The sequence below is a fragment of the Gracilinanus agilis genome, chromosome 6 (assembly GCF_016433145.1).
Source record: "Gracilinanus agilis isolate LMUSP501 chromosome 6, AgileGrace, whole genome shotgun sequence".
Lineage (NCBI taxonomy): Eukaryota > Metazoa > Chordata > Mammalia > Didelphimorphia > Didelphidae > Gracilinanus > Gracilinanus agilis.
In genome coordinates, this window is record NC_058135.1 from 268,887,097 (window position 1) to 268,901,643 (window position 14,547).

The following is a 14,547-nucleotide window of genomic DNA, read 5'->3' on the forward strand; positions in this document are numbered from 1 at the left end:
ACCTTCCCCCTCACCTTACAAACTCTAAAATCCAGAAACATCTGCCCTTTTGCTTTTCCCTATATACAACAGTATTTATCCAGATGCCACCCATTCTCACTGGCTATTCTTCATAACTGGAATTCTGTCCCTGCTCATCTTTACCTCTTAGCTCCACTGGCTTCCTTCAACTCAGCTCAAATCCAACCTTCTACAAAAAACTTTTTCTGATCTCCCTTAAAGCTAGTGCCTTCCCTCTGAGATTACCACCCCTTTGTCCTGAATATATCTTCTATGGATCATTTTTAGTTCCCTGTTATAATATTTGCCCCTTGAGGGCAGGCACTATATTTTTTTCATTTTCTTCATATCCTTAGCACTTGGCACAATGGCTGACTGATGCTCTTTGGAGCATGGATTTGGATTTGGAACATGGAACGTGGATTTGAACTTGGGATATGAATGAGTCCCTGTCTGCCAATTCCCACGACACCTTCTGAAACAGTCCCTAATGGGACACAAAAGGAAAGAAGCTCATCAGTATCTTGCTTCCCTGGCATTTCTAGCCATGGCCTTTGTTTGGAATTGCCCTAGGAAGAGGGCTGAGCTTGGGAACTGAGTCCTTACCAGGAGGGGAAAGTACATGAAGGTGTTGGCTGACTGCAGGTCACCCAGGTCCAGGCTTAGACTGGGCTCCAGGCCAGTCTCTAAATCCTCTAGAGTCCCTTTCCATTTCTCTCTTACACATCCATCTTTTTCCCTCCATGCAGTGGAAAATAGTAGTTTCTGGGAATGAGATCAGGAAACTTGGTGGTCGGAAAGAATCTGAGTTGAAGCAAAGCCCGGCAAAAAAAAAAAAAGGGTAGGAAGATGATCTGGGCCTTTCCTCTGTTGGCCTCTGCCAGGGCTCAGGCCTGCAGCTGCCAGAGGGCAGAAAGAGGACCCCAGATCCTGGGAGAATGACTGAGGTCAGGCGAAGGGCAGGTGGATGGAGAAATGGTAGACCTTCTTTCTATAATTTCACTCTCTTCAGATTGAGCTATTTTCTCTGACCTTCCCAGCAAAAAAGAGAGGAGAAAAAGTAGCATTGTACAGTGATTTAAAAAAAAATACAGATCTTGAAGTCAGAGGTCTGATCCGTCCATGGTCACCTTACTCCCTCCCTCCTCAGTCCTTAGTTTTGTTGTTGTTAAATTTTTTTCAGTTGTGTTCAGCTGTTCTCGATCCCATTTTGGGTTTTCTTGGCAAAGATCCTGGAATTGTCTGCCATTTCCTTTTCCAGCTTATTTTACAGATGAAGAAAGTGAGGCAAACAGAATTAAGTAACTTGGCCAGGATCACATAGCTAATTAGTGTCTGAAGCTGGATTTGAACTTGGTTCTTCCTGACTCCAGACCCAATGCTCTATCCATTGCATCCTTTGTTTCCTTATCTGTAAAACAAAGAGATTAAATTAGATGGCCTCTGAAGCCTCCTCTCCATCTAAATTTATGACCTCATGACTCTGGGATAGTCAGTTCATCCATTGGGGTCTCAGTTTCCCCATCTGTAAAATGAATCCATTGCATCCTTTGTTTCCTTATCTGTAAAAAAAGGGATTAAATTAGATGGCCTCCAAAGCCTCCTCTCCCTCTAAATTTATGACCTTGTGACTCTGGGATAGTCAGTTCACCCTTTGGGGTCTCAGTTTCCCCATCTGTAAATATGAAAGGCTTGGATTTATCGTGTATGTGAGACAGAACAAGTCATTTCATCCGCCCAAGGACTTAATTTCTCCATCTATAAAAGAAGACATTGGTCTAAATGACATCTTAGGTCTCTTGCAGCCCTAAAGCTCTGATCCCATGATCCTAAGATTTGTTCTAGCTCCTTGAATTACCTTGGCCTTCCTTGCATCAAAGAAAGCCAGGTGACCTGCTTGGTGGGAGGGACACCCTGTAATTCCCTCTCATCCATCCCCATTAAAACCAAAACAAAACAAAATACAAAAAACTCCACTCAACATTCACACGTCGTAATGCCACAGGTGGTGAAACGGGTTTTCTCTGGGACAAAGCAATCCTCTGTGAGAGGGCCTTTCTCACACCTCATGGGAGTCCAGATGGAAAGTCTGTCAACTCCCCCCTCCCCACCACCAGCTCAGGTTTCTGCATTACCCTTGCTTAAGGGGTGGTGGGGGTGGGAGTGAGATGGGGGCAAAAGGAAGAAGTTGGGTCCTTTCTGTTCTCCTTTATGGTTGGAAAGGGAAACTGTGGGCTGAGACCAAAGAATAATAATAGCTCACATTTCTTTAGTAGACTTAGGGGGCTGCTTGGGTGAGTCTTATTAGCCCTTTTTCTAGCTAAGGAAACTGAGGTTCAGAAAAGCTATGCAACTTTGCTTTGTCACATAGTTAGTAGATGTCAAAGGCAGAATTTGAACTTGGGTTCCTTGACACCAAACCCAGAGCTTTTTTTTTTTTCCCCCTCTCTATGCCATGAGCATGGCTTTGATGGTTGGGATAGAACTGATCTATGCAATTTTACTAAACTCTTTCTTTGGGTGTATGAGGTGGGGGTGGGGGTTAGTAGGGCAAGGAGGGGTCTGTGCTTAATGCTTAGAATAAACAAATCAAGTAGAAGAGAGTCTTTGCTCTCAATCAGTCAAACATTTAGTAAGCACCTACTATGTGCCAGGCACTAGGTATTGGGAACACAAAGACAAAAGTAAAACATTCACTGACCTTAAGGAGTTTATATTTCTTGCAGAGGAGACAGCATCTATTTAGCAATCTAGCTATACATCTTTCTGTCCATCTGTTTATTCATCTATCTATCTATCTATCTATCTATCTATCTCTCTATCTCTCTATCTGTCTGTCTATATCTATCTATATCTATCTATCTATGTCTGTCCATCTATTTATCTATCCACTCATCCATCTAACTATATACTTGTCTATTTATTGTGCATTTATCCATCAATTTATTCATCTATCTATGTATGTCTATCTACATCTGTCTATCTAACTATATATATCTCTCTGTCTGTCTGTCTCTCTATATCTATCTATATCTGTCTGTCCATCTATTTATCTATCCACTCATCCATCTAACTATATACTTGTCTATTTATTGTGCATTTATCCATCAATTTATTCATCTGTCTATCTATCTATATCTGTCTATCTAACTATATCTATCTATCTCTCTGTCTGTCTCTCTATATCTCTCTATATCTGTCTGGCCATCTATTTATCTATCCACTCATCCATCTAACTGTATGCTTATCTATTTATTGTGCATTTATCCATCAATTTATTCATCTATCTATCTATCTCTCTGTCTATCTATCTATCTATATATCTATATCTATCTATATCTGTCTGTCCATCTATTTATCTATCCACTCACCCATCTAACTACATACTTATCTATTTATTGTGCATTTATCCATCAATTTATTCATCCTTCCATCTATCCATCCTTCTATCTATCTCTATCTTTCTGCATATTTATCTATATATATGTATGTATGTGTCCAGAATGTATTGTCAGTCAATTGTCAACAAGTAGCATTTATTAAGCATGTATTACTATGTGCCAGATACTGTGCCAAATGCTGAAGATACAAAGAAAGACATAAACATGGTTCTTGACATCAAGCAGTTTACAGTCTAATGGGAGAGGGTGGGAGGCACCCAGTAAATAAGGATTCACATACAAGACACACAGCTGCCTAAATGGAAGGTAAATCTCAGACCAAAAGGCACTAGCAGTGGGGAGGAACTGGGAAAAGCTTCTTCCAAAAGGTGGGATTTAAGGAGAGTCTTGAAGGAAGCCTGGGAAGTTTTGGAAGGGAGGACACTGGGAGATCAGGAAATGACTCCTTTGGAAGGTGAGTCCTGAAGGAAGCCAGGAATTCTGCAAGGTAGAGACGAAGGACAGCCATAAGACATTCAGTGGCCAGACACACAGATGGGAGACAGTGCAGTGAGTGAACTAGTAAAGCTGGATGATAGAGAGAGCCCATGAAAGAGCATCCTTGGGGGAAGGTTATGGTCTTCTTTGGGAGACAAACTGCATTCTGAAATTAACTGATACTGTAGCAGGAAGTGATCAGTGAGTGGCATATTGGAACAGACCTTAAATTAGAAGACAGAGACTTGGATTCAAATCCTAGCTGTGCTACTTAAGAGCTATTTGACCACAGGGAAGTCACAACTTCCCTGAGCCCTGGCTTCCTCATCTGTAAAATGGAAATAGACAATTTTACAAAAGCTCCTTCATATGATTGTTGAACTTCAAATCACTATAGGAATGTGGAAGAGAAGGAGGAGGAGGAAAAAGAAAAAAGGGGGATGGATTTTTTTTTTTTTTTTTTTTTTTTTTTTTTTTTTTTAGAGCCAGCTAGGTTGTACAATAGCTAGATTACTGGACCTGGAATAAAGAAGACCTGAGTTCATATTCATCCTCAGATACTCTGTGATTGTAGGCAAGGCATTTTAAGCCCTGTGTGCTTCAGTTTCCTCATCTATAAAATAGGGATAATAATAGCACTTAGCATCAAGGGTTTTTGTGAGGATAAAATGAGTTAATATTTGTAAAGTGCTTTGCAAACCTTTAAAGCACTATATAAATGCTAGCTAATTATTATTACAACTACTAAGTGCTAGGAGCATGCAGAGGATGGATGGAGGCTGTAGGCTGGGACCATCAGTGAGGACCAGAGGGAGCATTAGAGCCCTGGGTGAGACCATCTCTTCTCTCATGGCCAGAACTAGGGCTCCCTTTAGTACAGTTATGTGCCTTCTCAAGCCCCTCTTACTGCAGTATTCCCAGCTATGTATGGACCCCTTGCTCCTTAATGCCTAGATTCCTGGGGAACCAGAAAGAGGCCAGCAGTGCTGGCAAAGAGGCCCTCCCTTCTGTAGCCTCTGGCCTGTTGTAGAGTCTTTAGTGGAAATTGCTTTGCCCCCATAATCCTGTGGTTTTATTTTGGGATCAGTGGGGCTGTGAAATAGGAAAGTTGAGCCTTACTCTGTGCCTACATCTGGTGTATAAGCAGAACATTTAATCTAGAACTTCAGAGTTAAAGGCCTGAAGAGAATATGGGAGAGAAGGGTGACCCCAGGTGCATCAAATGGTTAAAGTAAGAAGGAATCTCTAAGGGACAAACTGTAAAGGTTCCCATGATCATTGGTGAGAAGAGGTACCCAACTAGGTGCCAGGTATAATGGATAACAATGAGGCCCAGAATCAGAAGGACCTGGGATCAAATTCTACCTCTGACAAAAGACCAGCCACTCATTCTTTTTAGTGCCCCCAAGCAGTGCTCTAAGGCAATAAGTTTGAGAGAAGGTGAGGCTTCCCATTGTCTGGGAGGAGTCTACTGAGAGCCTTAACATCAATGAATTTAGCAGGTCTATACCAAAATATAAAAATTAAAAAAAATGAGTGAAATTCTGTGCTAAATGCCTGGGACAGAAAGACAAAACAAAACACAAGGAGCTCACATATTAATGGGATGAGGAACTTACACACAGATAAGGAAATACCAATTAATTTCTCTGCAGTAAGGCTAGTGGGGCCATTGAGCTGAGCCTTGAAGGATGGGCATTTCAGCAGTCAGAGAGACAGGTGAAGGGAGGGAGCTGTCCACACTTACAGACACGAGCTGATCACTCACTGTAGCTGCTTCCTCTTGCGTTTAAACAAGCGGGATTGAGATGAGCTTGGTCTAGGGACCCCCCAATCCATTGGGCTCCACTTTTATTAGTGTCTAAGATGGCCACCATAGAGAAAAACAGAAATGAGATAGGCAGAAATTTTCATTTCAGCACCTTGACTCCAAAACTAGAGAGCGGAGATGTGTGTGTGTGTGTGTGTGTGTGTGTGTGTGTGTGTGTGTGTGTGTGTGTGTATTCTTTTCAGTACTCTGGAATCCCCCAGCCAGGAGCCTCAGCTTTCCCTCTGATTACCCCCTTTTGTTTCTCAAGAAGGAAAGGGACTCCTGAGGGCACTGCCTTTGGATTCCCCAACCCCCAGAGAAACAGGGGCCAGTTTCTGCTACAAATCAGGAAGCTAGGCAAGGTACTCAGAGAGGAAGGACATGGAAATGACCCAGAAGCCTGATTTCATGCAAAGTTGTGGTTCTGGAGATGCTGACCACCCTCTCACTGCCACTTCCCCTCACCATGACATCCATTTACATACGAATCTATTTCTCTTCACACTGGCATGTTCCTGAAAAGCTGCAAAGGTAGCTGGTCCTATTTTAAATAAATAAGCTCTGCGGGGGCAGCTGGATGGCTCAGTGGATTGAGAGCCAGGCCTAGAGACAGGAGATCCTAGGTTCAAATCTGGCCTCAGACACTTCCTAGCTGTGTGACCCTGGGCAAGTCACTTAACCTCTATTGCCTAGCCTTATGACAAATAAAATTAATATAGAAGGATATATATAAAAGATATCAGAGCTAAAACAAATAAATGAATGAATGAATGAATATATATATAAAAGATATCAGGGCTAAAACCAATAAATAAATGAATGAATGAATATATATAAAAGATATCAGGGCTAAAACCAATAAATAAATAAATGAATGAATGAATGAATGAATGAATATATATAAAATATATTAGGGCTAAAACAAATGAATGAAGGAAGGAAGGAAGAAACAAACAAACAACCAAATAAACAAATAAATAAATAAATAATGAACAAATAAATAAATAAATAAATAAGCAAGCTCTGAGAGGCTCCTGAGTTGAGTTCTTTTGCTCAATGGGAAGGGACGTCTCATCTGACCTGGTGATAATTTCTCAGTATCCATTTGGGAAGGATGAGTCCATCTCTTTGTAACAAGCATCGTCACCTCTTCCCTCCATATCTAAAAGTGTCCTGAGATGTCTTCCACGGTACCCAGCACCAGCATTTAGGGAAGAGGAGAATATTGAAATAAAGCCTGTATTTCAGTTGATCTGACTCTCACTCTCTTTCCCCACCTCTCTAGGTCAAGGAAGAGATGAGCACCATTGTGAACAATCTGATTTTGAACTACGATCCTGACAACTATCAACAGGCAGCTGTTCAAGAGACCTGGGATTATGTACAGTCACAGGTACGTTGTTTGGGGAGAGGGACTGGGGCCATCTGAATGTCCTATACCATCGGGCCTTTTGGAGATGGGGCCTGGGTCACGGATGGTCACTGTTTGAGACTGGTAGATGGAGGAGGGATGGCTGGAGATTTCTCTGGCTTTGGCAAGGATTTTCTATCTCTTGTCTTCAGTCAGCCTGGTCTAGGGAATAGCAAGTAACAGGGCAAGTCTTATAAAAATTCAAGAAATGCCTCTCTTATCTTACCTTGGTGGACCCAGAGATAGACTCTCCCTTATCTTATAGATGGAAGAGGAAATGGAACCCTTTTCTCCTTACAGATGAGGGAACTAAGCCCCCCACCCTTATTTTATAGATGAGAAAATTGAGCTCCTTTACCTTATAGATGAGGAAACTAGACACCAATTTCTTACAGATGAAGAAACTGGAACCCTCTCATCTTGCAGATGAGGAAACTAAGATCTCCATCATTTTACAGATGAGAAAACTGAGCCTTCCGTACCTTAAAAAAAAAGGAAAGCGAGGTCCCCTCATTTTGCAGATAAGGGAACGTAAGGGCAGGGAAGCTTAGTAATTTGTCCAAGTTTCCATAGGTAGGAAGTGTCAGGGGCAAGAGCTGACCCCATTCTTCTGGCTCTAAAGTCAATGATTTTTCCATTGTGCCACAGTTCATGGCTTCAGACCTTGGTATCCTCATCTGTAAAGTGAGAGGTTTGGGCTAAATGATCTCAAAGTTCCCTTCCAACTCTAAATCTGGAGGGAGGCAGCTATAGATTCCTTCTGTGGCTTTGGAGCAGCCAGGGAACAGGGACCTCATTTAGCAGCCTTAGGGCACCCCCTGCTGGCCCCAGGAGCTAATGCATGGGACCACCAGAGCAGAGACTATCAGAGCTGATTGACCTTGGGGACCTTGTAGGTGAGTCCCCTTATTCTTACAGATGACAAAACCGATGCCCAGAGAAGGAAGCCGACTTTTCCAGGGTCATCCAGGGAATCAGCCGCAGAGGAAGGACAAGTTCATAGGAGCTGGTGGTCCCTTTAACTTAGAAGCTCAAACTTGTAAGGGGCCACAGAGTCCATCCCTTACAGGAAGCCCTTCTTGGCATCCTTGAGAAGTGATTATCCAGTCTTTACCTAAAATCTTCAAGTGCTGGGGAGCTCACTACCATCTGAAGCAGACCCTTCTACTCCTGGACTGTGTTAGGAACGTTAGGGAGACTTCCACGACTGTAGTTTGTTCCTGAAATGAGATTTTTGTTTGGAAAGCGCAAATTTGATCCTCGAAGTGACACTGTGTGTGAGGTTGGTGCTATAAGGGCCATTATTCCCATTTTACAGATGAGGAAACAGTGAAATTCATTACCTTGTTCATGCTACTAAGGAAAAGGGGTGGGATATGAGCCTAAAACTAATTGACCCAAATCTACTACCATTGGCTTCCCCCAAAATGTAAACAGAATAAATCCACACCATCATTGCTGACAAGGACACTCTACTGAATTACTCTTTTATTCTAATCACCACTCTCTTGGATTTTCCTCTCTGAAACATTCTTCCCTGGCCATTACTCTTCCTTATATTCATTGTCTTCACCTGTAAGAATGTAAGCTTGGTGAGAACAGGCAGTCATATCCCTAAGTGTTTGGTTCATACTAAATCCTTAAGAAATGACTTTTCATTCATTCATTTATCCATCCATCCATTTGTTCATTCCCTTACTTATTTCATTCATTCATTCACTCTTTTTGCTCATTCAATTACTCATTTCATTCATTCCCTTAATTACTCATTCATTCATTCAAAGGTATTAGATGACCTTGATGTATAAAGGAATTATATGGTAAAATCCTACTGTCAAGGCTTTAATTTCTGAATTTCTACTTTTAAGACTCAGTTTGGTTGTTCAGTCTTCAGATTTGTTTTAAATCTAGGTATGTCATTATATGAAATTCCTTTTTTAAAAAAGTTAAGGACAAAGATATAATAATAACAATAACTTACTATAGTGCTTTAAATAACTTTTTCCTATTTTTCATAGCAGGTATAAAACATTTACAAGTATAATGATAAATGTATGAATGAGAACTTATTTAAGTGCTTGCCATGTGTTAGACATTGTGCCCATTTTACCGATGGGCAACTGAAACAGTTATGTTAGCCTTGCTGGCTTCTCTAGAGTGTTGGAGTTTAGACAGTGACCTCTTGGCTTATAAAACCTGTGGCTTCTCTTTAAGGAACCTAGTCCATCATCAGTGGTTCTTTCCAGTGTGGGAAAGCCCTCTTTCCCAGGGAAAATGGCTATAGTTCTTAGTCTGGTGTAAGAAGGAAGGTAAAGTAAGGTTTTCTTCACTGTAGGGATCCAAGGCAAGGCACAGAATCTCAGAGTTAGAGCCTTAGAGGTCATCTCAAGAGGCAATGTTGTACAGTGCAGAGAGAATTTGAATTAGTCAGGGAACTGGATTTGTGGGTCTCTTACTGCTTTGGGCCTTATCTTTTCTGGTCCTCAGTTTCTCTATCTATAAAATGAAAGGGCTGGGCTAGATGATTTCTAGAGTCTCCCCCAGTTCTAGATCTTATGATTCATCTGACAGTAATCCAGAATTCCAAAGGCACTTGACGTCCATAGAATTCTCAAGGCTCAGGGATTCCTCAGATGGGTAAGGATACTCTGAGGCCACAGACTGATCTTAACATCAATTCTCAATAACCATTGAACCAACCTCCAAAATGAAAGGAGTCAGCATGGTATTAGCCCCTGACACCATTTCCTAAGCCTATGTTTCCCTATAACCAGTGACATGTCCATTGCCTCTCAGCGAAGCTGGAAGGATTGTTGCTCCTAGCCTGGGTAGGAAACTCCTCCTTTCCTTTGGAAAAGGAACCCCTGACCCTGCCTTTGATGTTTGACATCACACTTATAGAAACACAGAACAGTGGAACTGGAAGGAAGGGCTTTGAGCAGAGAGAATGTCAAAGCTGGAAGGAATCTTAGAACAGAAAGTGCCAGAACTGAATGGAGTTGCAAAGCACAGAATGTCCAATCTAGAAGAGATCTTAGATCAGAGAATGATAGATCTGAGAGAGACATGAGCGCACAATGTCAAGAGCTGAGAAGATCTTAGAACAGAGAATGTCAGACTAGAAAGAACTTAAAACAAAATGTCAGGCATTTTAGAACTGAGTGCCATAGAACCTTAGAACATAGAATTTCAGATCTGGACGGGGTCTTAGAACATAAAATATCAGTACCAGAAGGGACCCTAGATTTGCAGCTGAGAGGGATGGAGAACATAATGCCACCACTGAGAAGGATCTTAGTATATAGAGAACGGCAGACTAGAAAGAACTTGAAAACACAAAATGTCAGGCCTCTGAGAACTGAGTGCCAAAGCGGGGAAGAACCTTAGAATATAGAATTTCAGATCTGGGGGAGGTCTTAGAACATAGAATATCAGTACTAGAAGGGTCCCTAGATTTGCAGCTGAGAGGGACAGGAGAACATAGAATGTCAGAGTTTGGAGGGCCAGGAGAACACAATGTCAGGAACAGAGAATGTCCCTCAGACTAGAAAGGACATCGTGGAACAGGATGGGGAAGTTCCCGGCCCAAAGTCACACACCTTGTACGTTGTAGAACTAATCTCAAATACAGGATGCTGGCCTAACCATGCCATGTTTCTTCACTGCGTGTGTTGCTGACAGGTGAAATGCTGTGGCTGGACTAGCTATCTTAACTGGACAGAGAATATCAACCTCATGAATAGGACAGTCACCACCTACCCTTGTTCCTGTAACAATGAGTCATTCTCTGTAATGGAGGAGGGGAATGTGATCAAGAATGGCTTCTGCGAGATCTTCAACAATACCCAGAGCAATAATGACCCCAAGGACTGGCCTGTTTACACTGAGGTGGGTAAACGATTCAATTGGAAGTGGAGCCCTTGGAGCTTCCATTCTTCCCTCACTTGATGTGACCTCCTTCCTCAAAGGATGGAAGGGATTGATCTTTTCTAAAGTGATGGGTCTCCTCCTCCTCCTCCTCCTCCTTCCTCTTCCTCTGTGATTCAGTTATATTTTCACCATGCAGGGCTGCATGGAGAAAGTTCAGATGTGGCTACAGGATAATCTTGGCATCATTCTTGGAGTCTGCATTGGTGTTGCTGTCATTGAGGTTAGTTTTCTCTTGCCCCTTCATCATCCAGGGATGTCCACTTGAGATAATTTGGCAGGTGATAGGAGGAGGTGTGTTTGTGTGGGAATTTATGGCCTATCCTTTCTCCAGCATAGCCCAGGGTAAAGAACACCATCTTTGGAGTCAAAAGGACTTGTTATTACCTGTGGGACCACTGAGTCCCTTCCTTTGTTTATCCTTCATCCTCCAAATAAGGGGATTGGACAAATAACCTCTAAGACCCCTTTTCCACTTAGAATCCCAGCTTTTTACATCTTCCCTTTTGCCATTGTGGTCTGGGAGCTGTCTGAATTCACTCGGCATCACTGTTCCTCTTGGCATCCTTGGTCATTCTGGCCCAGCCCATTCTTGTGACTCCTGACTAGTTCCCACGATTCTACTTGGCAGAGGTTCTGGTGCTTTACTCCCCCAGGAAAAGCATGTGGTGGCAACAGAGAAAAGAATGTTGAGGTCAGAAGACCAGGGTTCAGATCCCAGCTCAGCTGTGTGACCTTGGGCAAGTCCCTGCACCTCCTTGAGCATCTTATTCTTTTCTCTAAAATAAGTTGAGAGTAAATTTGATGATCTCTAAAGCCCCTTCTAGCTCCTACCATCTTTGATTGATTGATTGATTTTTATGTTTTATTTCATCAGTTACATGTAATGACAATTTTCCACATAAGATTTCCCAAATTATATGATCCAGATTGTCTCCCTCCCTCCCTTCCATCTCCCTTCCTGGAGCTGGCATGCAATTAGATCTGGGATATATGTGTATTAAATCCTGCCTTCTTCCCACTCCTTAGCACACATACACTCTATAGCTCCCTAATTACCCAGTACAGCCAGTCTGGATTCATCTTGGGATCAAGTCCTGATCTGATAGGGAAACATAGTGTGGCACAGTGGGAAGAGCTCCTGATGCCAGCTTTGACACTAACGAATGCACCAACTTTGGGAAAGGCTCTTTGAGCCTTGGTTTCCTCAGCTGTTAACTTAGTGATAACAGGTCCTAGCCTTGCCCTGTCTCACTGGGTTGATAGAGAATCAAATAAGATATATAAGCAGAAAGCACTTTGTAAACTAAAGTACTTAATGAGTGGATGCAATTGGATTGTTGAAGGAAGAAGTCAGGGGGAGGCAGTATGGGGCATGGGATGCCACCAGGAATTTGAACCAAACTCTGGCCTCCATGGTAAAACCAACTTAGCTAATTGGCTGACACAAACACATTTAAAAAAACAAACCAAAACAACTGCTCTAAAATTCCGCTCCTCCTCAACCCAAAGCACCCAGTTTGGATTAGAGTAGATTATATGACATCTTTCTAATGTTAAATTGGATGTTCCTGGAAGTCATCCTTCCCTGCCTTGGTTGGCCTTGGGGATACAACTGGGCTTTCTGAGGCTGTGCCAGAGAAGGGTACACTCTGGCAAGTCCCACCCAGCCAGGAAAGCTTCAGGGATGGGGTTGGTGATGGCCCATGGCTATTGCCTGAAGACCAGCTCTTGAAGTTCTAAAGATAGGTTGAACTAGAGTGGCAGATTCCTCTGAACCAATATTGAGACCGATTTGAGGCCCTGGAGGCCCTGAAAGTTCTCTCATCTTGTGCTTCTCTTCCTCTAGCTCCTGGGGATGATGCTGTCCATCTGTCTGTGCCGACACATCCATTCAGAAGACTACAGCAAGGTCCCCAAGTACTGAGGTGGCTTCGATTGCCTCCTGCCATGGAGAGCTCTGGACTCTAGCTTTCTTTGGAGCCTCCATGGCTCCCAGCAAATTATATTCCACCCCTTCCCGAGTTTGTGGCTTTCCCACTCTCCCTATTGACACTTCCCTCAAATCTGGGAAGCTCCAGACCCTGGGCTCCTCCTGATGGGCCTCGTTTGAAGAAACTTCCCTTCCTCCCCCCGGCCTGATCCCTTCCTGCCTCGGCCCCTCCTCAGAACTCTTAGATGACCACTTGGAAAGGTTGTGTCTTCCTACTCTGGTTGGCGGTGGAGAGACTTCTTGCATCTTTTATCTGTCTATCTCCTTTTGACCCTCAGCTCCTTCTGCCCTGACTTCCGTCAAGGTTTTTTTTATTGATAAAAAGCATTTAATTCCTTCACACTCCTAACCAGCCACAGTTTGGCATGTGTTATTCAGAAGAATGGGCCACCCCTTCTCCTTTCCACAGGCTAGAGTGGAGTCCCATTGCCTTCCTCCCTGGGGGGACCGTGAAATAGGGCTTGTGACTAGGGGCTGCCAAAGGGCCATCTCCAGATATCTCAGGTGTGTCTCTTCAATGGATGGACTGCTTTTTTTTCCAATAAGTTCCTGTCCTGTCATTTAAGTCCCCCCCCACCCACCCAACCTCAGTGCCTAGACGTCCCCTTGATACCACCTGAGTACCACTGTTGTGCTAACTCAGCTGGAAGATGTGCCGTTGGCCAAGGCCTGGCACAAACCCAATGGGAATCAGGTCTGCGTGACCAGGGCTAGGCCTTGGCAGCCAAAAAAGAAAAAAAAAAAGGCTTGCCCATCTGGTGCGGCTGAATAAAGGTCTCACCAACCTAGCACTCCCAGTCTAAGAACAGAAGGGAGGGGGTCCTGGCTTCCCAGAGAAATCTGCCTTCCTTATATGAGCTCCAAATACTCAGGAGACACCTGAGAAGACAGTAGTGCCTGGCTATGAGTGTGTATCTGTGTGAATACGTGTATGGGGAGAGGGATGATGGGAGGGGAGGGGTGGCCCTTGGGTCCCCAAAAGGTGGAATGGCAACTAAATTAGCCTGAAATTTTTGTAACTAGTAGCTTCCTGGAGAAGCAGGAAATACATTGGCCTCCTTCTCTAAGAAGCTAGGTCCCTTTTTCAGGCAGCAACTTCCCTCCCCCTGAGAGGAGCCCCAAGGCCATGGTGTGGAGGTGGGGCGGGGGAAGTTCTGCATGTACAGACCTGCAAAACTCAGATCTAAATAAGAGATGGAGAGCTTAGAAATAAAGTGGATTTGTAACAAATCGGATCACAGTGATGTTGTGGCATGCTTGGGAGTGTGGCCTACAGGTATAGTGGGGATCCTTGATGAACTTTGGGATCGAGTGGAATGAGGGAGTATCTGGCTTCCTTGGGTTATGGAATTTGAAGATAGAATGTCCCCTGGAGATCACATCATTGGATCACAACACACCAACTATCACCTGGAAAATGTGGAACAACATGGAGGACCCATTCGATGGTATAATTCCTAGGATTCCTTCTGGCTCAGACCCAGTGGGAGTCAGGGATGTATAATCCAGACTGGACCTTGGCAGGCAA

The 14,547-nt window shown here is 43.4% G+C and overlaps 1 protein-coding gene across 1 annotated transcript in view; it reads left to right on the forward strand.

Moving 5' to 3' along the window:
* Positions 1-14,254, forward strand: part of CD82 (CD82 molecule) — a 151,437-nt gene extending 137,183 nt beyond the window's left edge. The window contains exons 5-8 of the mRNA XM_044681859.1: positions 6,974-7,081; positions 10,781-10,987; positions 11,166-11,249; positions 12,876-14,254. Coding sequence (XP_044537794.1) covers positions 6,974-7,081; positions 10,781-10,987; positions 11,166-11,249; positions 12,876-12,953 — 477 coding nt within the window. The 3' untranslated portion in view covers positions 12,954-14,254. The remainder of the gene's footprint in view (positions 1-6,973; positions 7,082-10,780; positions 10,988-11,165; positions 11,250-12,875) is intronic.
* Positions 14,255-14,547: the final 293 nt, after the last annotated feature.